Consider the following 26,492-nt stretch of genomic DNA (forward strand, 5'->3'; position numbering starts at 1 on the left):
GAAGCAGATGCTGGCACAATGCTTCTTGTACAGCCTGCAGAACTATGAGCTGAATAAACCTCTTTTCTTTATAAATTGCCCGGCCTCAGCTATTCCTTTAGAACGATGCAAAACAGACCAATACAGAGGGAGTGTCTCCTCTGAGGTTCATCGGAGCAGGAGAGCCACTGCTTCTCCTTGGAGGATGACCATGAAGAGTCTTTGCTTTAAAATACAATGTATTCATAGACAATTCGATGTCTCATAGGCCAACAGATCAGGAGATGATTGCTGTTGAAAAGGTGTTTTACTGCACACTGTTCCTAAGAGCAGAGGGCATGCTGTGACATGGGGCAGCCCATGGAGAAGCCTCAGGGTCTTTCAGGAGGTTGGGCAGGAGAGGGCAAGGCTGAAGTTTGGCTAGTTTGATAATTTCAGCAGACTCTGGGGGCATAGGGCTGTCCCAAGTTGTGTGGCAACTGCTCTGGAGTAGGCAGTGGTCTGGCATGTGAGAAAGAGTGGGATATAAGAGGTGGTTGAGGTGTGGGCTCTGGGCTCCAGATTGGTTGGCTAACATTGGAAAAGCATGCTCTGTGTGAAATTGTTTACTGTCTCTAAGAACTAGCTAAGCCTGGTTGGTCAGGGGGACGGTCAGCTCCTCTTGGATCAGCAAGGCCCCAGATGTCGAAGAATCTGAATAGAGAAAGTAAGCTAGGGGAGGGGACTCACTCCTGTAATCCCAGGTACTCAGGAGGCAGAGGCAGGAGGATTACATGAGGCCAGGAATTAGAGCCTGGGCAAAATGCGAGATCTCATCTATTTTAAATAGAAAAAATTATCCCAGTGTGGTGGTGTGCACCTGTAGTCCCAGCTGCATGGGAGGCTGAGGCAGGAGGATCACTCGAGCCCAGAAGGTCGAGGCTGCAGTGAGCTATGATTGCACCGCTGGGTGACAGAGTGAGATTCTGGCATATATATATCTGGGCACACAGAACCAACATACATTTTCTTCCCAGCCAGACCACTGATGGGACAAGTGGGCTTTTCTATGGCTAACTGATCCCAGATAAGTGCACTGGAGAGAGATGCACCATTTTGTGGGAACCACCCTCTACCTCAAGGTGTATATATATATATATATATATAGAATAGAGAAAATAAGACAAGGTTGATATAGTCCTTGATGTCTAGAGCATCTCTCTTGGCATGTGACTCTCAGGCTGAGCTGAAGGCCCCTTTAATCAACCTGTGTCTGTTCCTGGTATCTGACTTCCCGGACTGTTCCTGGAGCTGGAGCAGTGGCTTCTGGTGAAGGTGTCACACGAAGACTCACACAGGATGGCAACTTCTCACTCACCATCCTGCTGGTGTCCTCCTGGGGAGCTCTGGACTGTAACGTGCTTGGGAGCACTGAGGGGAGCTCTGGACTGTAACATGCTTGGGAGCACTGAGGGGAGCTCTGGACTGTAACGTGCTTGGGAGCACCAGCAGGCCCTGGGCAGGTGTGTGTGCGGCAGTTCTAAGTGTCCTTTCTCAACACGCAGCTCTGTCGTGATCTAGGGTACGGAGCTTCCCCGGGTGGTCGGGCCCCAGCGGGGTGAGAGGCCTCTCTGTGAGGGGAGGGTCCCAAGGCTCAGGGACAGCATGAGGGCTGCTACCACATTGGAAAAATATGTATACAGCAGGTCCTTAAATAATTTTTTTTTTTTTTTTTTTGAGACAGAGTCTCGCTCTGTCGCCCAGGCTGGAGTGCAGTGGCCAGATCTCAGCTCACTGCAAGCTCCGCCTCCCGGGTTCACGCCATTCTCCTGCCTCAGCCTCCCGAGTAGCTGGGACTACAGGCGCCCGCCACCTCGCCCGGCTAGTTTTTTGTATTTTTTTAGTAGAGACGGGGTTTCACCGTGTTAGCCAGGATGGTCTCGATCTCCTGACCTCGTGATCCACCCGTCTCGGCCTCCCAAAGTGCTGGGATTACAGGCTTGAGCCACCGCGCCCGGCCAGCAATGTTTTGTTTATCGTCATTTTATTATAACACTGATGAGAAACAAAACTGATTCCTGGTCAGGGCCACTGTCTGTGTGGGTTTTTTCTGGGTGTTTCGGTTCCCTCCCACATCCCAAAGCTGAGCAGGTGAGGTGAGCTGGGGTGTCTGAATTGCCCCAGTGTGTGTGTGTGGGTGGGTGTGGGGGTGTGTGAGCACCCTGCAATGGAACAGCACCCCGTCCAGACCTGGTTCCTGCCCTGCACACTGAGTTGCTGGGGTGGCCTCTGACCACCCATGACCCTGAACTAGAATAAGCACGTTAGAATACGAATGAATGAATACAAATTATTGTAAAGTAAAAATTCATAAGGCATACAGTAATCATCCAAATGCATGACAATAAATGATGCGGTATGAGAGGGCCTAGCAAGCCTGCCACATTGGTGACTGTTCGGAACTTCGTGGTGGCAGGAGGTGCTCCTGACAAGGTTCGTTTTGCAAACATTTATTCCTTAATCTAACCCATGAGCAGGACAAACACCATCACTTACTGATTCACTACAAATTGGGCAAATAATTATCTTACTTGTTATTAATCTCTTAAGGGTATGCGTAGCTTGCATTTATTTCAATGTTTACTATTAGAACTGTATTGGTCTTTATTTAGAAGTGTGGCAATCTTTTTGTGACCAGAAATACGCTGTGGGAACGTTACTCTTGTTTATATCAATTAACCTTGGGAAAACTGGCTTTGTTATACATCATTTCGCTTAAAGCTGGTTCCCAAAACCTATCGAAGACCTTAAGCGAGGACTCACTGTACCTTTTGGCTTAACTGTTGTTGAAAGGTACTTTCCAAGACCAGGTGCTGTGATAGTCACGATTTCACTGGATTTTCACAGGCGACCCTGAGAGGCAGAAAGGGCTTTTGTTGCCAATTCCATTTCGAGGTGAACCTGCAGCTTGGCAAGGTCTGTGCTTCACCCAGTCCCACCGAGAGCACTTGGGAAGGGAACTGCCATCACCTCCATCTTCACCAGGGTGCTCTCCTCAACACATGGCCTCCACAGAAGGGCAGCGAGGAGAACAACAGCATTGGTTGCAGCGTTGTTTCAGTGCAAAACACCCTGTGGTTCTAAAAGTACATAATTCTGCAGGGGCTTTGGCAAGGGTAACAGGGGGATGAGGTCAAAGCACCTTTTGCCAAACAGTCTGCGAAGGGCACAGCGGCAAAGATGCTGCAGGCAGCGTGGGGTGTGGGCCAAGGCAAAGAGGGACTGGTAGAATGGCTTGTGCATCTGGAAGGGAAGGCAGGTGGATTAGAAATCTGGGCACGTGAAACCAACATACGTTTTCTTCCTAGCTAGACCACTGATGGGACAAGCGGGCTTTTCTATGGCTAACTGATCCCTGATAAGCGCACTGGAGAGAGACGCACCACTTTGTGGGGAACCACCCTCTGCCCCAGGGGCTCGTGTGCTCTCCCAAAGCACAGTTCCTGCCAAGTGAGAGGGGATTCTGACTGGGGTGACTTCAGATGCTCCAGGTGGTCTCCCCGAATTCCGTTTTGCTCTATCCTCTTTGCACAGCAGCCCTGCAGTTCCGGGGTGGCCCTGTTCATCTCCCCCAGTCATGACCAGCTCTTCCTTTTTGCCAGGGAGGGGCTCAGGAGCGAGTGCATGGCATTGGTCTGGTCGTCAGTCATGCACACATGACTCAAGTCAGTGAAACAGAAAAAACACACACAACTCTTCTCACTCTCGCTCTCTTTTTTTTTTTTTTTGAGATGGAGTCTAGCTCTGTCGCCCAGGCTGGAGTGCAGTGGTGCGATCTCGGCTCACTACACCCTCCGCCTCCTGGGCTCAAGCAATTCTCCTGCCTTAGCCTCCTGAGTAACTGGGATTACAGGCACCTGCCACCATGCCCAGGTAATTTTTGTATTTTTAGTAGACAGGGTTTCATCATGTTGGCCAGGCTGGTCTTGAATCCCTGACCTCAAGTGATCTGCCTGCCTTGGCCTCTGAAAGTGCTAGGATTACAGGCATGAGCCACCGCACCTGGCCTGTTCTCATTCTCTTTTAATGGGCAGTCACCTGTGGACTTTGTTGTGGATAGATGTAATGCCCACTGCTTCCTTGGTCATATCTTGAGCAGCTGGAGCATGAAGCTGATTCACAGGACCGGAACAGTATGTCCTGACATGGAGCTAGGCCCGTGGATTCAGGCAGCTCCGGCCTTTCTTTGGACACTGGTTAAGAGAACCCTGGCGTTTGTCAGGCCAGCATGGGGCTCTGTGCTCCTTGAGGCCACGACACTGCAACTACTATAACAAGCTCCTGGCTGTGTGATTATGGAGCCTCCAGAAAATAAAAAACCAGAAATTGTGCAAATACACCCTCATTTCCCATTCTTCCTTTTTCAGATGTATTACACTTAGCTGAATATCAGTGCAAAACTCCCCATGCAAAGAAGCAAAAACAGACAAGAGTTTTGGACTAAAGGCAGGCGGAAAGGCAGCTCTCTTGCCTGGAATACTTCCTCAGGAATCAGTTCCTTCCAGGACTCTGACACGCAGAGCTGAGGGTAGGAGTTGAAAAGCACCTCGACGACCCCGGGGACCGATGCGCAGGTCTTCAGCACCTGGTGGGAAGAGGTGAAAGGCGCAGCGTAGGCTGACTGGGTTCTGGGTCTCGGTGGGGAAGGGGTGAGGGGGGTGTGCGGGGAAGCTCTCCCTAGCTGTGTGACCTCCCTATGCCCAAGTCACACAGGAAACAGCAACAGAGCAGTACCACAGGGTTGCTGCAGGGATCACCTGAGTTAGTGCACACAAAGACACAAGGCAACGGCTCTGCAAGGGAGCCCTTCTTCCTGTGATGATGGCCACCCATGCGAAGTCTGGGCCAAGTGCTTAAGCATTCAGGTTCCCCGGGGGCTATGCTGATGGCTCGGTAGGCCTTCTTGGCCCCCCAGAGAGCTGCTCAGAGAAAAGGAATGAAGTTCTGTTAGGAGGAAGTGTGGCCCGAGGATGGTGTTCCCAATTTCTTACCTCAATTTTCAAATGTCAGGAAATTGAGAACTGGGGGAGAGGAATTGTTTTGCTGTTGAATTTCCTCTTGACTTGGCATTTCCATTTTATTTTCACAGTCCCCACTGGCAAAGATTCCTATTTCCTTACTCGCAAATTTATAATTCAAGTCCATTAGCTTCACCATAAAGATGGGAACACTATTTGCTTTTAAAAAATAAACTTTTTTTTTTGTTATGGAGAAGTTTGAACCTTCATACACAAAAGTAGCACCAACAGTATGATAAACTCCCATGTACCACCCCTCCCATCAACCCATGGTTAATCCTGCCCCATCCACTTCCCGTAAGATTAAAGCAAATTCCATGCATCCTATAATTTTATCTGTATTTCAGTGCATCTTTTATATGACCCTTTGAAGAAACAAAGAGAATATTATAGCACCTGAGAAATTAACAATAGTTTTGTAATATCATGTCATATACAGTGTTTAAATTCACAGATTTCTCTTAAATGCCATTATATTAACAAAATAATTTGTTGGTTTGAATAATCATTCTAGTTAAGGCCGACATAGTGAGACTGGTTGCTGTGATGTATTTTTAGATGTCTTTTTTGGTTTCATGTGACTTATTTGTGGTGGGAACTGGGTTATTCGTAGTGTTTCTCACTGTGGGGCTTTTGCTGATTACATTCCTGTGGGGTTTGTGGACATGCTGCTCTTCCTCTGTTTTCCGTAAATTAGTAGTTGGATTTAGAAGCTGGACCAAATTCAGTTGCCAGGCGCAGTGGCTCGCGCCTGTAATACCAGCAGTTTGGCAGGGTGAGGCAGGCAGATCACCTGACATCGGGGGTTGAAGACCAGCCTGACCAACATGAAGAAACCCCGTCTCTACTTAAAATACAAACATTAGCCGGACCTGGTGGCACATGCCTGTAATCCCAGCTATGCGGGAGGCTGAGGCAGGAGAATCACTTGAACCCGGGAGGCGGAGGTTGCAGTGAGCCGAGATTGTGCCACTGCACTCCAGCCTGGGCAACAAGAGTGAAACTCAGTCTCAAAAAAAAAAAAAAAAAAAAAAGAAAAAAGAAGCTGGACCAAATTCAGATTAGATTTCGGAGAGGTGCAGGGCAATTTCATAGCTCTCTCTTTTTGAGGTCTAAGATTTGCCAAGTGTTGTACAATTTGTTCTTTCTACTTCTTGGTTGAGAAACCTGAAGTTATGCAACTTTACTAAGACCAGCTGCCATATATCTGTAACAATGACTTGAACTACTACCGGGGCCTGCCCTGCGTCATGTCTGCTGGGGCTCTATGGACACAGAGTCAAACAGAAGAAAGTACTGAAGTCACTCATACTGGCTGCTCACTTCACAACTTGGCTCCCTTCTCCACAGCTCCAGGCCTAAAACCCCTTTAAAATACAAATATGACAAACTAAAAAAAAAAATTCATATTCCTTTGGTCAGAGATAACTACTATTAACATTTCGTGTAAGCTAATGTTTTATGTGTTTACATAGAAAATTAATATATATGACAACAATGGGTGAATGCTTTGCATATGATTTTGAAATCTGATTTTTTTCCATGCAGAATAGATTGTGAATCTATTTACAATCAATTATTCTTTTTTTTTTTTTTTTTTTTGGATGGAGTCTTGCTCTATCACCCAGGCTGGAGTACAGTGGCATGATCTTGACTTACTGCAACCTCTGCCTCCCAGCTCAAGCTATTATCCTGCCTCAGCCTCCCAAGTGGCTGGGACTATAAGCAGGTGCCACCACACCCAGCTGATTTTTGAATTTTTATTAGAGACAGGGTTTCACCATGTTGACCAGGCTGGTCTCGAACTCCTGACCTCGTGATCCGCCCACCTCAGCCTCCCAAAGTGTTGGGATTACAGGCGTGAGCCACTGCGCCCGGCCCAGTATGGACTATTTACTTTTGTTTTGTTTGTTTGACCATTTGTTTTTCTTCCTTTGTGAATTGCTCAATTATGTCTTTTGCTCATTTTTCTATTGGTGTGTTCATTTCTTCACTGATTTGTAAGTACATTTTATTTATTAGGGTTATTTTTAGGTAGATAATACTTTTGTCTATGATGATTTTTTCCTCCTCAATATTAATATTTCTTATTACACTGGCTAGAGCTTTTCAGTTCAATGCTAAATAACAACATTAATAGCATTCATAATTATCTTATTCCTAACTTTAATAGGATTGTCTCTAATGTTTCACCATAAATATAACCTTGAATATTAGTTTCAAATAGATACTCTGTTCTAAGTTAAGAAAATATCTTTCTATTCCTAGGTTACTACAAAGTTTAAGATGTAATTTCATGTTTTGCCTTTTTCTAACCAAGTTGATAGAAAAAGATTTTCCAGGCAGACGTGGTGGCTCATGCCTGTAATCCCAGCACTTTGAGAGGCTGAGGTAAGTGGATCACCTGAGGTCAGGAGTTCAAGACCAGCCTGACCAACACGATGAAACCCCATCTCTACTAAAAATACAAAAATTAGCCAGGCATGGGGGTGCACGTTTGTAATCCCAGCTACTTGGGAGGCTAAGGCAGGAGAACTGCTTGAACCCTGGAGGTGGAGGTTGCAGTGAGCTGAGATCATGCCACTGCACTCCAGCCTGGGTGACAGAGTGAGACTCTGTCTCAAAAAAAAAAAAAAAAAAGAAAAAGATTTTCCAATACTGACCCATTTTTGCCTTCATAAAACAGGCCCTATTTGGCTATTCTTCTATATTTAATGCACATATTATATATAAAAAATATAATTATGATATCACTATATATCAGAGAGAGATATATGTGCTATTATATATACTAGATCATGCTAGATCTTCACTATAGTATCTATGAATAAGCACCCTTTTCTCATTTGAAATAGTATAGTATATATAATACAGTGCCAGACTCAATTTACTAAGTTTTTTAAAATCTCTTTTAATAAATAAATTTGGTTTATAGTTTTATTTTTTGAGCTATTTTTGTCAGGTTTTAACATCATGTTATGTTAACTTAGTAAAACTATCTGAGAAAATTTGTTTTTTTTTTAATACTTGGGAATAATTTTTTTTTTTTTTTTGAGACGGAGTCTTGCTCTGTGGCCCAGGCTGGAGTGCAGTGGCGTGATCTCAGCTCACTGCAAGCTCCGCCTCCCGGGTTTACGCCATTCCCCTGCCTCAGCCTCCCGAGTAGCTAGGACTACAGGCGCCCGCCACCTCGCCCAGCTAGTTTTTTTGTATTTTTTAGTAGAGACGGGATTAGCCAGGATAGTCTTGATCTCCTGACCTCGTGATCCGCCCGTCTCAGCCTCCCAAAGTGCTGGGATTACAGGCTTGAGCCACCGCGCCCGGCCATACTTGGGAAGATTTTAAAAAGCAGACCATTATTGGAATTAGGAAGGCCCAGTAGATCTTGCATTTGACATTGCCTATGCCTGGCATTTAGTTGCAGGTCATAATTTGATATTTTTCATTTCTTTCATGTTTACTGGCACATTTTATTTTGATTTCTTCTTGAGTCCATTTTGTTAATCTATATTTTCCTGGAAAATAATCTTCATTTTAAAGAAATTTAGCATTGCATAGGTACCAGTCAAGGTCCAATAGAAAAGAGATGGAGAGGCCGGGCACGGTGGCTCACTCCTGTAATTCCAGAACTTTGGGAGGCCGAGGTGGGTGGATCACCTGAGGTCAGGAGTTTGAGACTAGCCTGGCCAACATGGTGAAGCCCCGTCTCTACCAAAAATACAACAAAATTAGCTGGGCATAGTGATGCACATCTGTAGTCCCAGCTACTCTGGAGGCTGAGGCAGGATAATTGCTTGAACCCAGGAGGCAGAGGTTGCAGTGAACTGAGATCATGCCACTGCACTCCAGCCTGGGCGACAGAGCAAGACTCCGTCTAAAAAAAGAAAAAGAAAAAAAAGAGATGGCGAGTTCGATATGGGATCATTCCAGAAGTGTTTATTGATACAGGAACTATTTAACCAGACGTGGGTACAAGGAAACTGACAAGGGTCAGGGTAGTCATGTGGGGTTGGTGGCAGAGGTATTACCATCCTGGGCTGAAGGCCAGTCAAGTGAGCTGTCTTAGCAGAAGCAGCAATCCTTGCTTGGGGATACACAGCTAGCCTGAGGCAAAGAGCCAGCCCAGAGAATGCATGTTCTGCCCTCACTCTCCTTTCCTCCCTCCTGCTGCCAGGACACCCCACTGGCTAAACCCAGCTGGAAGGCAGAGGGCCGAGAGCTGTAGAATGAGGTCCATACAGATCCATAAAGGTGGAAGGAAGAGATCTTCACTATATCGATGAATAAGCACCCTTTTCTCATTTGAAATTCACTGTAATTGTGTTTTCAATGTTTTCCTGTTTAGTTTTGCTGGAGGTTTTTCCATTTTGCACCTTTTTTCAAGAAATCAGCAATGGGATTTTGTTGATCAGTTCTCTTTTAAAATATTCTAACCCATTAATTTTTGCCTTCATCATGATTAATTCCTTTCTCCGATCTTCTTAGGTATGTTTTGTTTCTCTTTCATGCTCCTTGGATTCAATTTCATGATCAGTTTCATAGCATTTTCCTAGAGTCGTAATAAAAGCAACTTTTAAAATGGTATAAATTTCCCTTTGAACGTTGGTAGGGTCATAGCCAAGAGTTTTGAGGCAGTGTTTCCTTCCTTCCTTCCCTCCCTCCTCCCTCCATCCTTCCCTTCCCTTCCCTCCTTCCCTCCCTCCTTCCTTCCTTCCTTCCTTCCCTTCCCTTCCCTTCCTTCCCTCCCTCCTCCCTCCCTCCTTCCTTCCTTCCCTCCTCCCTCCCTCCTCCCTCCTTCCTTCCCTCCTTCCTTCCTTCCCTCCCTCCCTCCCGTCCGTCCGTCAAATCCTTCCTTCCTTCCTCCCCTCCTTCCATTTTCATTTGGCCATCCATCCATCATTTTATTTCCATTTTGTGCTTCATCATCATCATCATCATCATCATCATCATCATTTGCATTTTATTTTCATTGCATTCGTGTGCGTGCGTGCCGTGCCGTGCGTGCGGGCGTGGGATGATAGCCATTAAGCGCAGTGGCGGGTTAGCACGTTGGTTGGATCCGTGTCACTGCAGCTAGCCAGGCTCCTGGACCTCAAACAATCCCTCCCATGAGGCCTCCTAAGAGTAGCCCTGGGACTACAGGCGCATGCCACTATGCCAGGCTAATTTTTAAAATTTTTGATGTAGAGACAAGGTCTCACTATGTTGCCCAGGCTGCGCTCAAGTGATCTTCCCACTGTAGCCTCCCAAAGTGCCGGGATTATAGCTGTGAGCCACTACACCCAGCTCATCTTTCTTAATGGTCTGCAATTAAATAACTGTTGAGGCAGTAGTTATTTGGGAGTGTGCTATAACGTTTTCAAATGGTTATGTTATTTTTTAAAATTAACAAGCTTTTTACTATTAGTTTTCTGGTATATTGCAATATGGCTGTAGACAATGTCTGTTTCGGCATTAGCAGAAGTCGCATTTCATTTCTTTCAAAATATGTTTGTCACATTTATGATTTGGAGCTACTGCACTTCATTTTTTTTTCTTGGCTCACTTGGTCTGTGATAGACAGATATGAATTAAAAATCACCTAAATTATTTTTCAGTCAATTTTTCTATTTTAACACAATCTTCTTTGGCACATAAAGTTTATAATGGTTATCTTTTCACCATGGACTGTATCCTTGGTCAATATCAAATGACTATTTTTTCCCCTCTCATTTTGTGTATTTCTCTGGAATTCTATTTGCATATTGATATAAAAATACATTTTTGGGGGGTTTGTTTTTGCCAGAATTATCTATCTTTGCTCATTCTTTTTTTTTTTTTTTTTGAGATGGAGTCTCATTCTTTTGCTCAGGCTTGAGTGCAGTGGCGTGATCTCAGCTCACTGCAAGCTCTGCTTCCCGGGTTCACGCCATTCTCCTGCCTCAGCCTCCCAAGTAGCCGGGACTGCAGGTGCCCACCACCACACCCGGATAATTTTTTGTATTTTTAGTAGAGACGGGGTTTCACTGTGTTAGCCAGGATGGTCTCAATCTTCTGACCTTGTAATCCACCCACCTTGGCCTCCCAAAGTGCTGGGATTACAGGCGTGAGCCACCGTGCCCAGCACTCTGCTCATTCTTTAATTTTTTTTTGAAACAGAGTCTCGCTCTTTCACCCTGGCTGGCGTGCAATGGCGAGATCTCGGCTCACGGCAACCTCCGTCTCCTGGGTTCAAGCGATTCTCCCTCCTCAGCCTCCTGAGTAGCTGGGATTACAGGGACCCACCATCATGCCCAGCTAATTTTTGTAGTTTTGTAGAGATGGGGTTTCACCATGTTGGCCAGGCTGGTCTTGAACTCCTGACCTCAGGTGATCCACCCGCCTCAGCCTCCCAAAGCGCTGGGATTACAGGCATGAGCCACCACACCTGGCCTCATTTTTAAATTTTAACCTTTGTTTCAGTTTGTTTGAAATGTGTTTGCGAGTCTGTGTTGGTAAGAGGGTAGTTTAAGCGATTTTCATTTATTGTTATAAATCAAGTGTTTGGTCTCACTCCAGTCTCACTTTATTCTTTTTGTTTTTTTCTGCTTCTTGTTTCCTTTGTTTTCTGGTTCTGTTGTACAGGTTTGTATTTTCTTTGGATTCATCTTCCATATTTTGGAAGTATGCACTGTCTTTAAAATGCTATTAGTTACCTTCAAAATAAAAAAATACCAACCTAGGCCTGGTGCAGTGGCTCACATCTGTAATCCCAACACTTTGAGAGGCCAAGGCGGGCAGATCACGAGGTTAAGAGATGGAGACTATCCTGGCCAACATGGTGAAACCCTGTCTCTACTAAAAATACAAAAATTAGCTGGGTGTGGTGGCACGCACCTGTAGTACCAGCTACTCCGGAGGCTGAGGCAGGAGAATCGCTTGAACCTGGGAGGCAGAGGTTGCAGTGAGTTCAGATCATGCCACTGCACTCTAGCCTGGGTGACAGAGTGAGACTCTGTTTAAAAAAAAAAAAAAAAAACTCTCTCTCTCTCTCTCTCTCTATATATATATATAAACCTATAGTTCTCTAAAAATCTAAATAGTATCTTTTATGTTCTGGATATTCCATCACCCTTTCTCTCACATTTCTCTCTTAACCAGTTCTTCTCCCTTCCTTTCTTAATAATACTGGAGTTTGGGTTCAGTTTGTGATTATTACATGATCATATTTTATATTGCATATCTCCTTCAGTAACCATTTTGGTATTTGCATTTAGTTTTACAACTCGCTTCCCAATTATTTGTCACTATTCTAGCTTGGTTGTATGCTCACCACCTGTCCTTTAAGTCATCCCTTCTGTAGGTATTTGCCGAGCTCCTACTAGAAGACAGGGATTGTGTTTTGTCTGCGTGTTATGATGGCCAGCTCCACCTTCACAGAGCTTTATGGTCCCAAACATAACAACAACAATGCAGGTGCTGTGGTCATATGAGGGGGAGTTCAGGGGAAGATTTCTGGATGAAGTGACATCCAAGTTGAGCCCTGGCCGTGGAGCAGGAGTTAGCGGGGGGAAAAAAAGGCATGGAGAGTTCTGGGGACAAGAGCGTTCTAGGCAGAGAAAACATATTACGCCAGGTTTGGGAGGTGAGAAGGAGCAAATAATGTTGGCTGGGGAATGAGTCTGACATGGGGAGTGCTCGGCAATGAAACAGGAGAGCAAAGCAGGGAAGACCATGGAGTCCATTATTTGCCTGAGAAGGAGGCTGACACAGGGAGCACTTGCCGGGTATGAGTGGAGGAGCGGCCGGGTCTGATTTTAATTTTAGAGATATCACCAAGGCTGGGTGTGGTGGCTCAGGCCTGTAATCCCAGCACTTTGGGAAGCCAAGGCAGGCAGATTACTTGAGTCCAGGAGTTTGAGACCAGTCTTGGCAACATGGAGAAATCCTATGTCTACAAAAAATATTAAAAATTAGCTGGTCCTGATGGTGTGCACCTGTAGTCCCAGCTACCCAGGAGGCTGAGGTGGGAGGATTGCTTGAGCCTAGAAGGTCGAGGCTGCAGTGAGCTATGATTGCACTGCTGTACTCCAGCCTGGGCAACAGAGTGAGGCCCTGTCTCAAAAACCAAACCAACCCAATCAACCAACCAACCAACCAACCAAGGAAATATCACCAAGGCTGAATCTGGGGAAGAGTTTAGAGGAGACAGAGAGCCCAATGAAGAAGATGTGTCCATCTAGGGGAGAGATGGTGGTGGCCTCACCTCAGGTGGTGGCAGTCAGGAGGGTAGGGGATTTTGAGAGATATTTAAGGGGCAGAGTGGGGAGAATCTGGGGATTGATTTCCCCATTCCTGAGCTCTTCTTTAGTGTTATCTCTTTGTCAGCTGCAGTACGTCCACCTCAATGGGCCATTAGCCCCAGCCATTCCCCCATACTGTCCTTACCAAGGGCACCAATGCTGCTCTTGGCCCAGGCTCTGCCTTGCCAGTGGTCCATACTCTGCCTCACTTTACTTGCTGTGTCAGCCATGCCTGACATGTTGACGATGTCTTCTACCTCAATGCAGCCTTCACTTGGCTTCGAGGAAGGTGTGCTCTCATTCTTTCCACCTCGCTGGTTGCCCCTCTTCAGTTTCCTTAGCTGCTGTCTCATCTCCATCCTTCAGATATTGGACTGTCTCTGCATTCAGGCCTGTTCCTTTTTTCCATTTACTCTCACTTGCTAGTGATCTTGTCTAGTTTCCTGGCTTTAAATACAATACCATCATTTTTCACTGACCCTCAAAGGTATATCTCCAGTTGGCCAAATCTCTCCCTCTCACATTTGGGCTTGAATACCCAGCTGCTTACATTGTAGCTCCACCTGACTGTATCTCACACTCAACATACCAAAAACTGAACTCCCTGGTTCACCAGGTCCCAACCTGCTGTGCTATCCATAACCTGCCCCATTCCCAGTTGACAGCAAACTCATTCTTGCAGTCTCCTGGGCTGGAATCAGAGTCATCCATTGCTCCTGTTTCTCCTATACTCCACATCCAATCTGTTAAAAAAATCCTGTTGGCTCTACCTCCAAAATATATCCAGGGTCAGATTGCCTTCCTTGTTCACACCACCATCATCCCTCATGTGAACCACAGCAACACCCTCCTAACTCATCTTTCCATGTGTGTTCTCCTCCTTCTCAAGTATCTGCTTAACATGGTGCTGAGGGGAAGATCTTTACAAAATATTGTTGGATTACGTCACTCCTCTGCTTAAATCCCTCCAATGGCCAAAGTCATTACAATGTCCTGTAGACCCCACACAACCTGTGCCCTCTCCCCTACCCCCTCAATCTCATCTCCTACTCCCATCCCACTAGCTCCTTCCACCTCCGGCCACACTGGTCCTCTGTGGTTCTGTGTGCAGGGCCGGCCCACTCCAGCCTTAGGCTACAGATGGCTGGTCCTCTGCTGGACTGCTCTTCCCCAGATATCCGCACAGTGGGTCCCTCACGTCTCTCAAGTCTTTGTTCAGCAGTCACTGACCCTAACTGCCCAACTTAAAATTGCAACTGCCTTCCACCCTTTTAATTTCTCTATAGTCCTTATCACCTTTTTGGTCTGCTGATCATGCTCAGTGTTTAATGCCTGTCTTCCCCATTAGAATGTAAACTCCACATAGCAGGAATACTTCTTTCCCTCATAAGTTCACTCACTTATCCCATGTGCCTAATATGTTGCTGGGACATGACTGGTGCTCAGTAAATACTTGCTGATAAATAATTGAAGTATTTTTTTCTTTTTCAGAAAATGCATTAGAAAGGCATGTTTTTGAACGCTTGATATCTAAAAGTGTCTTTTGTCATCAAAATGAAACTATCTTCACTGAGTCTAAAATTGTAGTGTCCAAACTTTTCCTTTCAAAATCGGTAGATGATATTTCATTGTCCTATGTTACTATTACAGTAGAAATATCTGACTCCAGCCTGGTTTCTATTATTTTATGAATAGCCTGTTTTCTGCTTAAATACTTTGCCAGATTCTTCCATGTCTTTTTAAAACATTTTTGTTAGAACATATATAGGTATGTGCCTCCCGTCATTGATTTGCAGAGAGCACCCTTTCGATTGCCAACCAAAAGTTAAGACTTTCAGTGCAGCTAAGTTTTCTTCTATTATATCTTTGGTTATTATTTCTGATCCATTTGTCCTAGGCTCTTCTGCAGTAACATCACTTATGTGTGGGTTGGCTCTCTACTCTATCCTTTATTACCATTACTTTCTCTTTTAGTTTCTTGTTTTTGTTTTTGTTTTGCACTTAAGAAGAGTTTTTAACATTAGTCTTTCATTATAGTGAACATTGAGGTTGACTTTCCAACAATTCAGATGATGAGTTTAATCCAATCATGGTAATCCAATCTCTTTTGCCAGTTATTGGTTCAGAGAAGGGCAGGTTTAAGCCAACTGATGACACTTTCTCAGGGTTTCTAGAAAAAAGAAACAACTGGATATGAACAAGGAAATGGACCCATTGTTGCTGGAAGCCATCTTGTGGCCATGAGGCAGCCATTCTGAGGACAAAGCTGACTCACTGAGGGTGGCACAGCAGAGAGTTGGGAAGCACCAGGTTCTTTGAGGACATCATCCAGACACTGAAACAACCAATTCTGAAGCCTGCTACTTCTGCACTTACTGATATGTGAGATAAAAAGATACATTTCCTTATTTAAACCTGTTTGAATTGGGTTTTCTGCTACTTGTGATTTAAACCACCCGTATCAGAGTCCAATCAGGCAAAGGAAACCAATCCAGGTATTTCAACCAGAAACAACTTTACACATGGAATTGATTATATAGATAATCAAACCGCTGAGATTCCAACAAGGGGAAGGTGAAGTAGCCCAGAGATTAGCAAAATAGAAAGCTGTCATTACTCTTAGAGTTGGTGGGACAGTGGGATGAGGTAGCCTAATCAGAGTCCAGAGAGCAGGGCCATCTGCTGGAACCAAGTTGAGTCAGGGGCTACCCACTGGGGACTGGGGCCGTGAAGGGAGGGGCTTCTGGTGGGTGTTGGTGTCACAGAGAAGATGCAGGTGCTGCTGGCGAAGCTACACAAGACAGAGACAGAAGAGGAGAAATACTTGGCTTCTTTCTTCCTCCACACTCGTTTCCCATGGTGTCTCCCACTGGCTGAGTCCAACTAGAAGCCAGCTGATGGGGGCTCTGAGGGCAGTGTGAGGGGGCTTTCCCTTTCCCCCTGTCCCCCAGGATGCAGAGCGGGACCCAGGAACAGCAGGAAAAAGGGTCTGAGGGCACAAGGGTCAATGGCCCAGCACCCATGGATTTGATTTGATTCTTTATGAATCAACTCTGCCTTTTCCTTCTTTAGTGTATACTTCAATCTGTGCTGTTAGTTTCTTGGTATACTGTCTCCTCCATCTTCCGTTTCATGTCACTCTATTGAGTTTTCATCTTAACTAGTACTGTTTCGATGGATCCCAGAGGCTATGTCTTCTTGTACTCCATAGAGGATGGCATATACTTTCTGAGATTTTCTTGGATCTCCTTTCTGTTTTCTGGATGCTGTCTATTTTTCTTTGTTTGTCCTCTTTTCCCCCATGAATCCGTTCCTTTTTCTCCTTATTAGTCTTTGATTAAGGAGAGAAGCAGATGCAAATTTTGCCAACATGCAGGGGAAGTCTGTGGTCTTGCTCTGTGCCCACCCGGGAGGCTGCGGAGGGACAGCGTGCAGGGAGGGGGACGAGGGCCTGGTCCAGCCCCGTTCCCAGTTGGATGGTTAGCCCGGTGGACTTGAGCTTTGGCCTGGAGGCTTCCTCCTGCTACCCTCATCCTGCAGTTGGCAGGTTGCTCTGAAACCGGGATTCCTGCGATTTTCACCTCTGCACTTTACTCTGGCTTCACAGGCGTCCCCCACTGCCTGGCTGACCTTTGTTTTTTTTTTTTTTTTTTTTTTTTTGGTAATGTCTGCCTGACAGCCTGGAAACTGACGGCCGTGCAGCAGAAGGACATTGGGTCTGGGTCTTCCTAGACTCAGACATGAGGTTGCCTTGTTGTTGCTGTGGATTTCCTCTCTCTCTTTCTCTCCCTTTCTTTCTTCCTTCCTCTAATCTGTGCCTTCAAAGCTATTTTTTAGAGAACAGGAGCTGCTCTTTCTAGACTGGGCATCATACTGACACTGTAAGAGCTATTATCGGTGGTCCCCTCCCCACGCCCAATTATTTTTGTTCTCATCCATTACTGTCACTGAGTCAGGCTTAGCAAGCTTTAGGGAAAGAGAGAGACGGAGCATGAACACAGAGACACGGAGAGACCAAGCCGCAGAGGGAATGCCTGGCAGGTGGCCTGGGGCCGCCACAATCTTCCCAGTCCATCTCACCAGCCCTGTCCCTCTCTGCGCCCCACACATGTTGGTATTTCCGGCTATCATGAGCCCCACTAACATGCCATTTCCTTGTGCACGGCAGTCTCTGATTTCAATTATCCCCTTCTGTGTTGGGAAAAAATCACGCCATTAAGAAGGACTCACGCTGGACCCCTCGGGATGGAGTCTGCTGCTATTTATCTGGTACCCTAGGCGATGCTCAGGTCTTGCTCATCGCAGCCCTCCAGCGACCCTCCCACTGGCCCTGTCACTTCTCTGCAAAATGTTAAATGGCTCCCAGGGACCGCAGGTAACCCAGACATGCCCCACCCTGGGAAGAGCTGCCCTTCCTTAGAGCAAAAGCACCGCCTCCTCCCGCCCCTCCCCCACCGGGTCACAGACTGTGACAGAGTCTTATTGCCTGTCTCTGGGAATTCATTTTCTGTCTCTCCTCTGTTCCACCTCTCTGGGGCTCCCTGCCCCTCCCCGTCCTCTGCATCGTGCCCCCTCGTGTTTGCCAGGCAGCTGGCTGCCTTCATTATTTTTACGCCAACACAGTTTAAAAATCTCCGCTGCCTCCTTGCTGTCTGCGGAGAGGCGGCTGCCACATTACTCTGACATGCTGATGTCATTAGTATCCACGCGCACTCTCTTCAGCTAATGAGGCGGCAGAAAGAAAATTAAGGGGGAAAATCACACAGGCACATTGCTTTATATGTAGATGGAGAAATAAAACAAGAGCAAGAAAAACACAGGCGCCCTACTTATGATCTCTCCTCCCTCCTCCCGCTGGGGACCGGGTGCACTCGGCTCTGTGAAAACGGGAGGGGAAGCCCTGGTTTTTGACTACTGCTACCTCAGAAATCTCCCACTAAAAATCCTGTGGAATCGGGATAAGTGAAGTCTCTTTACCTGATTCTGTAATTAGGTTAAAAGAAAACATGAAAACTTTAGGTCTCCATTTGCAGTATGGTTAGTGCTCAGAAGCTGAGAGAAGACCAGAGATTTGCAGATGTTTCTAGAATCTGGTTTTTTTTTTTTTTTTTGAGACGGAGTCTTCCTCTGTCGCCCAGGCTGGAGTGCAGTGGCGCGATCTCGGCTCACTGCAAGCTCCGCCCCCCGGGTTCACGCCATTCTCCTGCCTCAGCCTCCCGAGTAGCTGGGAGTACAGGTGCCCGCCACCATGCCCGGCTAGTTTTTTGTATTTTTTTTAGTAGAGACGGGGTTTCACGGTGTTAGCCAGGATGGTCTCGATCTCCTGACCTTGTGATCCGCCCGCCTCAGCCTCCCAAAGTGCTGGGATTACAGGCTTGAGCCACCGCGCCCGGCTTTTTTTTTTTTAAAGACAAGGTCTTGCTCTGTCGCCCAGGCTGGAGTGTAGTGTCTCGATCATGGCCCACTGCAGCTTCCACCTCCTGAGTTTAGGTAATGCTCCTGCCTCAGCCTCCTCAGTAACTGGGACTACAGGTGCATGCCACCATGCCCAGGTAATTTATTTTTAATTTTTTGTAGAGATGGGGTCTCACTATGTTGTCTAGGCCGGTCTCAAACTCCTGGGCTCAGGTTATCCTTGTGCCTCCCAAAGTGCTGGGATTATAGGCACGAGCCACTGCCTCTGGCCTAGAGTCTGTTATTCTTGCATCAACCTCCATCGCCCATGCGAGCTATGTGAATCCTTCACCTGGACCACCACCACCCCCTACCTTGTGTGTTCTCTACGTTGAGCTTAGAAATTCCAAAATACTGATTTGATGATGTAATCTTCTTCTTTGAAAATTATGTAATCAACTCCTAATATTCCCAAGTCAGAGGCCCAGGCCCTTAAGGCCCCACTTGGCTACCTAGTCTCAACTGGTGCCCCCTAGCTGTTTCCTCTCCAGCGACTGGGTCATTTTTCCAACTGCACAGGACAATCGTGCCTGTCCTGCTCCAGGACATTTGCCCAGGACGTTTGTCTAGAATGTTTGTCCCCTGTTTCACACAGCTGAGCCTTCAGCCTTCAGATCTTGGCTCACTCATCACACACTTGAGGGAGCCTTGGACCCTGCCCCCCAGCCAGGTGAAACCCCTGTTCTGTGCTTTGCAGCACTTCTCACCACAGCAACTTCACCTTGGTATGTGCACTTGGCTGATCCACGTGACAAGCAGCCTCACCAGGGTGGGAAATACGTATGCTCCTGCTCCTCCCCGTGACTCTAGTACCAAGCACCCAAGTTCCCCCAAAATGTTTGTGGAATGAATACCTAAGTACTAAAGGGATGCCCGTGGGAAGCACAGCCAATGCCTACATGACTTGGGGGAAAATGTTCATTACTGGTGTTGTCCCTGCACGTCCCTGACTGGTGGACAAGTTTGAGTGTGAAGTATTATTAGTATTTCATTTTTACACAGGGGAAAGTGGAAATGCAGTCCCTCTCAACCACAAATCATGCAGTTTCTGCATCTATGAGTTTCTCGTATCTGGGAAAACCGTGCGGGTCATCAGACCTGGAATGCAGTCCAGAAGTCTCACCCTGAGAAAACCACCTTTGTGATCATGGCATCTCCTCTGCCAGGTGGGAGCCTGAACTCTTTACAGCCACCTGCAGGTGCGCTTTCCCGGGCTGCTGCTGGCCTCTGCACCGCAGGAAACAGAAGGGCCTTTGGGAAATAGCACAAAATAGGAGACAAGGTAGGAGGGGCTGGAATGTGCTGGCTACGCATGCTGACTGCGAATGAAAAGTGTTCATGGACGGGCGTCAGGTGACATCCAGGAACAAATAGAGCTGGCCATGTAAACTGAGCCAGTGAATCAAGGAGGTTCCCAAATGAACACCTGTGAAGGAGGCAGGGGAGGGCAGGGGTGTGAGCCCTGGCTGGGTGCTGCTACCATCAGCATCTTGGAGCGGGGCTAGACTTACACCTTCCCACACTCTTTGATGCTCCATCATTTTCTGGGGTGGAACCAGAAAAATGCTCTTCAAAGAGGTGAGAAGAGCAAAGTAGTGCTTCCTTGGAAAAAGATCACGTGGGACTTCATGACTGTTTCACACATTTGTCTTCCAGCTAAGGAGAGGCTGAAGGAAAGAGACCCCTAAGCACAGCCTTTTATCCAGACCAAGCATCCAGCCCACAAAGTCACCTGTGGCAGGTGCCAAACAAATTCAGGTCCACATCTGTGTGCGCTTCTCTGCCTTCCTGCCTGCTGCCCAACAGGCCCAGCCCCAGCCTGTCCTGACACCTTCCAGAATCCAAACCTGCCAGAATCCACAGCCTGCCCCGTGCCTGCCCTCGACGCCCTGTCCCTGCCCCCAGTGTTAACGAGCGGTCAGCCGGGCAGAAAGGCCTGGCACTGTCAACATGCGGGCTTCCGAAGCCGTGACACTGCTTTGATTCTCAGTGCAGAGCACTGCGCCGGCTCGGAAGGATGCCCTGTGTCCGCCTGCCGCGGCGATGGTGCCTTTGTCTGGGCATGGGGAGCTGTGATTTATGTCATAAGCTCGCTGTGAAACCTTTTGCCTCAGTAATTCTGTGCTCCATGGGTGTCTCTTTACATCTATTCACAGTACGGCTGCTGCCCACGGACGGCGTGCCCTGTGACAGTGCTGGTGGCTCTGCGCTCGCCTCGCCATGGCGCCCGTGTGGTGCCTGCCCAGCATCTTTGTGGCCGGCTGCAGCGTCTGTTGGGTCTGTTGCTTTGATGTCGCACATGATTAGATGCTGTCCCTGGAGGAGCGATTGCAGGGAGACTGGGTGGAGGAAGAGGCTGCCTCTAGCTTTCCAGAGTGTTTTGCTTCGGTTGTGGGGACAAGGCTAGAACATGACAGGCACTGCTGCCTTTGCTTAGGGGATTCTCAGCATGGTGAATGCGTCCCCATCTGCCACCCTCTCCTGGCCAGGTGTAGGGGTACCTGCTGGAGGTTTGGGGGAATCCCCGTGCAAAGAGGTGGACTCCTTATTTACAAAGATTTAGTGCAGGCCATGAGCCCGGAGTGGCTGGAATCCCTTCATTCATTCAGCAAACACTGGTGGAAGGTCGGCACTTGCGGGCGCTATGTTCAGGGAGGCAGTGGTGGGCAATGCTTTTTGGTAAAAGCCTCAAGGTATTAAGATTTCTCCAGAACAAACTGTCCCCCAAATCTAAACCTACCCCCAACCTGAATGGAGGATGAGTGGCATCACTGACTGACCCCATTCCTGTGTGGCTGACATAGTATTGGGGATCCCATCCCAGAACAGGGCCCCTGAACACCCGGAGAGGAGGCACTGTGCTTTGTCCTGCATCTCTAGTCAAGGCAGGGTAATTCCTACAGCCTTGGGAACAGAGTCCAGGGGTCAGAGGTCCTGTTCCAAGAAATGATGCCTGTGGGGCTGCCCCTAGGACTTGAAAGCCTGGTCAGAGATCACTCACATTGAAATAACTTCAAGGCTAACAAAGGATTACTTGTAGTCACTACTGAAATATACTGACTCCTTTCTTTTTCTTTAAAATAAATTGCCCCATTCTGTCCTGGAGAAATAAGTCAGAAAAAAAAATTGCCCCAGATATTTTCCCCTCGTGGCCCATCCTGTAAAGTTTGTTTTCTCTTTTCATTCCTTTTTTTTGGAAACAGAGTCTTGCTCTATCACCCAGGCTGGAGTGCAGTGTTGCTATCACAGCTCACTGCAGCCTCCACATCCTGGATTTAGGTAATACTCCTGCCTCAGCCTCTTGAGTAGCTGGGACTACAGGTGCATGCCAACAGGCCCAGCTAATTTTAAAAAAATTTTTTTTGTAGAGATAGGGTCTTGCTATGTTGCCCAGGCTGGTCTTGAACTCCTGGACTCAAGTGATCCTCTTGCCTCAGCCTCCCAAAGTGCTGGGATTACAGGTGTGAGTCGCCATGCCTGGCCTCTTTTCATTCTTTATGCAGTTTCATATGACAAGGGTTGAAGTGTGTGTTGGTTTAATGCAGACATAACGTGCATGGGAAGGGCAGTGGGTGAGTCTTGTTTCCATGTTATAAGTTGATGGACTAAGCCTGCTAATGATGGGAAACATTAAAATTTAAATAATAAATATAAAAGGTAGCTGTCACAGAACATAAAAATGCTCGCATTTCTTCCCTTTCAGGAGTCCACCATATTGAAATCACTGCATTAGTGGAACACCACAAGACAATTACCCATAGAGGGGGTGAGATGGCATCGGGAAAGTGCCATCCTGTTTGTCAAGTAAGGAAACACGAGGGGAGTTGTCTTGGGGGGTTTTCTAACTTTTCCTAGATAGAGTCTTTACTCTGAACGCATCTATAATGGAAAGTTAGCATTTGAGAGAAATGTGTGAATCTCACTTCTTAATGGTTCAGACCACTGAGAACACTGTCCTTTTGCATATTAGCTTTTCAGCTATTTGTTCAAAACTAATCAAGCCAAAATATGTCTTATGCCTATGAGTGATGAGTCTTGGTTGATGGAGACAATTTTTAAATGAAAAGCATCTGGGTTTTACATCTAATGGAATGACTCCTTCAATGAAGTCTTTTGGGGAGGACAACCTCTTACTCCAACCAATATTTTGGAAACATTTTCAGTCTTTTGGGTATTTTCTGAGGTGAGAAATCTTTGTTCTTTATCATTATTATTTCTTTTTTCTTTCTTTCTTTTTTTTTTTTTTTTTTTTGAGACGGAGTCTTGCTCTGTTGCCCAGGCTGGAGTGCAGTGGCACAATCTCGGCTCACTGCAAGCTCCGCCTCCCAGGTTCACGCCATTCTCCTGCCTCAGCCTCCCGAGTAGCTGGGACTATAGGCACCCGCCACGACGCCCGGCTAATTTTTTGTATTCTTTATTAGAGACGGGGTTTCACTGTGTTAGCCAGGATGGTCTTCATCTCCTGACCTCGTAATCCGCCCGCCTCGGCCTCCCAAAGTGCTGGGATTACAGGCGTGAGCCACGGCGCCCGGCCTATCATTATTATTTCAGGGTAGATCTGACGGGTGGAACAAGGATGAGTTGTTCAGAGTCAAGTCTGCAAGGGTGAGCCATCAGAATGGGGGTGAGGTCCCAACACTGCAATGACCTGGGCAGGGCACTTTACCTGGCCGAACCCCAGGTGGAGGGAGAATATCACCTGCCTCTTGTTTTTCACTGCAATGTGGTGAGGACCGAATGAGAGAAGTCTGCAAATGCACGAAGCGCTCTCATTAACAAGGTGGATGATCAGATTGGGTAATTTCGTTTCACATCAAATGCCAGATGCGGCAAGAGACTGATTTTCATTGTTCTGAAAATTATACCTAAAGAGAGCTGCCAAAATATTTTGAGCTCTGACTGCATCATCGAAATAAGTGCCTGGCGTCCGTCCCCAGGTGACTACTTTGAAAGGATGCATTCTTGACATGCAACCCCTTAATTCTCCAGTGGCTCTAATCAGAAGGCTTCTAGGCTCCCGCTCCTCAAAATGGGGTCCCAGGACCAGCAGTCTAGGCCACACCCGGGAGCTTGTTAGCAATGCAGGCTCTCCCACCCCAGACCCCCTGAGCAGATTCTGCATTTTCACAAGTCCCCAGGGGTGCCTGGGCCATTACAGTTTGAGAGCGCCGCATGCAACCCAGCTCCCAGGCCGGTCACTAAGTGGCAAAACTCCAGGGCACGTGCCAGCCCGGCTGGATCCTGCCTTACCTTGGGGAAGGCGTCGGGCCACACAGTGGGCGAGCCGTGGTTGAACAGCGCCTGCACCGTGCGCTGCGGTGCGGCCTGGAGCGCGCAGGCTGAGGTCTGCAGCACGTGGGCCAGCGGCGAGGCCCCGCCATAGTCGAGCGCGCCCGCGTCGGCGCCGTGCCGCAGCAGGAGGCGCGCCAGGCTGTGGCTCGCGTGGCCGCAGGCCTTGTGCAGTGGGCTGCGCTCGTCCTCGTCGCGCGCGTCTGCCTCCGCCCCGTGCCGCAGCAGCAGCGCGCACAGGCGCACGCAGCGCCCGTGCTCATCGGGTCTCCGCGCCGCCCCGCAGGCCACGCTTAGGGCCGTCTCCCCGCAGCCGTTCCTCGCGTCCACGTACGCCCCGCGGTCCAGGTAGAGGCGCGCGTGCTCGTCCAGGCCGCGCTGCGCCGCCACGTGCAGCGGCGTGTCCCGGCCCTTGCCGCCCACGCGCTGCACCGAGGCCCCGTGCTCCAGCAGCGCCTGTGCGCACCTGTAGGAGGCCAGGGCCCATCACTTGGGCGCCCCGCAGGACGCCCGCACCCTTCCACCCCCGGCCTGCTGCTCCAAAATATCAAGTGATCCCTGAATGAAAAGATATGCTCCGCTCTCCCATACCAAGGCGTCAGGAATTCAAACTAAGCTGGAAAAAAAAAAAAAAAAAAAGAGAGATTATGGCACCACCAGTTCCCGAGTGGTGGAAATAGCCAAGGACATGTCATAAGAATTTACGTGCAGAGTTACATTTTATAAGGAAATGTTACCTGCTTGGAGCTTCCTGGGAGGGTGATGTGGTTCAAATGACAGTGCTCCATGCACTGGTTACCTGGGCTGTTTGTCACACCCGGAGGTTAAGCGTTTGGCAGTCACAGTTCTAGGGAGAGGCCCTTGGGAGTCAGATTCTTTCTCGGCCCCCAACTGGCCCTTCTGGAAACCGCTCAGCTTTGTGAGGGTGTGAGGCGAGCCTTGCCTTGCACCACGAAGGGACTTTCCCCATCCCTCAGGACACTGACTCAGCCTGGCACCGCCCTGTCCTCTGACAGTCCGGGGAGCATTAGGTGGGAAGCACAACCATGCCCTGTTGTGAGCCTACCTGTGCTCCTTGAACAGACTGGATATTGGCTGCATCCAAATTCCCCAGTGGTCTCTAGGAGCTTCTAGACCCCCATGGGAGCCTGTGGTCTCCCCCAGAGATGAGTGTCTTTCTTCTGCTGCCTCCAGGAGCATGGCTGTCCTCTACCCCAGGCACCAACGCTTCCTCAGAGCCTCTCCCATCCCCTGGGGGCACGCTAAACAGCTCAGCCTCGCTCAGATGCCTGGTGAGGAGTGTGCTCCAGCCTGGAAGCGGGAAGACACTCATACAGACCCTCCTCCCTCCGCTGGTCCTTGTCCTTCACGGACACTGAAAAACACAAGTCCACCCCCAACTTCAGCCACCTGCTCCCACAGTCACCTGCCATCGATAAGGCCGCTCCAGCCTTGGAAGTCTGCAAACATGACGACTTCAGACTACAGCCCCGGTCCTCTAGCTCCCCAGCGCCTGTTGGTCCTACTCGCCATGTTTGCTTTATAGAGACCTAAGCCCTGGACCTCTTGTTTCTCTCTACCCTTCCTGGCTTCAGTTCCTTTCCTGGGCAGCACTGTGGTCACCTCCTCATCTACAACCTCAGTTCCCTTGAATGGAGGGGACCATGGCCATCCCCTACTCAAATGGCCGAATCTTCAAGCCAGCGTCCATTCTTCACCCCCCTCCTTTTCTCTGCCGGTCTGCCGAGCCCTGTTGGAGGACGTAGCATTTATGGAGCTGGACTTGGTCTCAGTTGGGCCAACTGATACCTTTCAGTGGTAAGGCCACTTCCTCCTGCCTTGCTCTTCACTAGCCACTCCTAGTGTTGACCTTGGTCCTCAAGCTTCCGCCCTCTTTCCGCCTTCCTCCCTCTTAGCTGTCTGCACTGGCTTCATTCAGGGTGCGGCTCCCAGGAACTCCCTCACCTGCCTGCCTTCTGCAAACACATCTGTTTCAACACTGATTAGAATCTGTTTTGACAACTGCTGTTGCCTCCCTCTTCCTCATGCCTAAAGAAGGCACTCCCTCTCGATCATCTTGACCCAGAGTTAGTCCTCTTTGGCCTCTTTGGGGTCTTGCTCTAGATGACTTGCTCCTTGCCATTTTCATGTCCTTCTATTTCCCTGCCCCATTTCAACTGGTCACTGAGCCGTGCTGGGTCCATCTCATCACCTGAACTGCTTCCCCCCTCCACTCCCACTGTCACTGTCCTTTGTTGAGGCCACATCGTTTCTCTGAATGCTTATGAGTCTCTTTATTTGCCCCTTGCTGCAATCTAGCAAGCTGCATACTATGTGGAAGGAACCTTTCCAGTGCGGAGCAGATATGTGCCTGCCGACAACCCCCACCACTCCCCCTGCCTGCTGGGCGAAGCCCACACTGCTCTCCTCAAGACCCAGGACACATCATGAT

The 26,492-nt window shown here is 48.1% G+C and overlaps 1 protein-coding gene and 1 pseudogene across 1 annotated transcript in view; both read right to left on the bottom strand.

The window, feature by feature from the left end:
- Window positions 1-1,891: 1,891 nt before the first annotated feature.
- Window positions 1,892-26,492, bottom strand: part of ASB18 (ankyrin repeat and SOCS box containing 18) — a 73,278-nt gene continuing 48,677 nt past the window's right edge. The window contains exons 4-6 of the mRNA XM_021924180.2: window positions 24,002-24,506; window positions 4,490-4,603; window positions 1,892-3,261 (exon numbers count right to left, since the gene is read on the bottom strand). Of these exons, the coding sequence (XP_021779872.1) occupies window positions 3,076-3,261; window positions 4,490-4,603; window positions 24,002-24,506 (805 nt within the window). The 3' untranslated portion in view covers window positions 1,892-3,075. The remainder of the gene's footprint in view (window positions 3,262-4,489; window positions 4,604-24,001; window positions 24,507-26,492) is intronic.
- Window positions 19,751-19,925, bottom strand: LOC116269336 (annotated as a pseudogene).

Source organism: Papio anubis, chromosome 10, assembly GCF_008728515.1.
Source record: "Papio anubis isolate 15944 chromosome 10, Panubis1.0, whole genome shotgun sequence".
NCBI classification, from domain to species: Eukaryota; Metazoa; Chordata; class Mammalia; order Primates; family Cercopithecidae; genus Papio; species Papio anubis.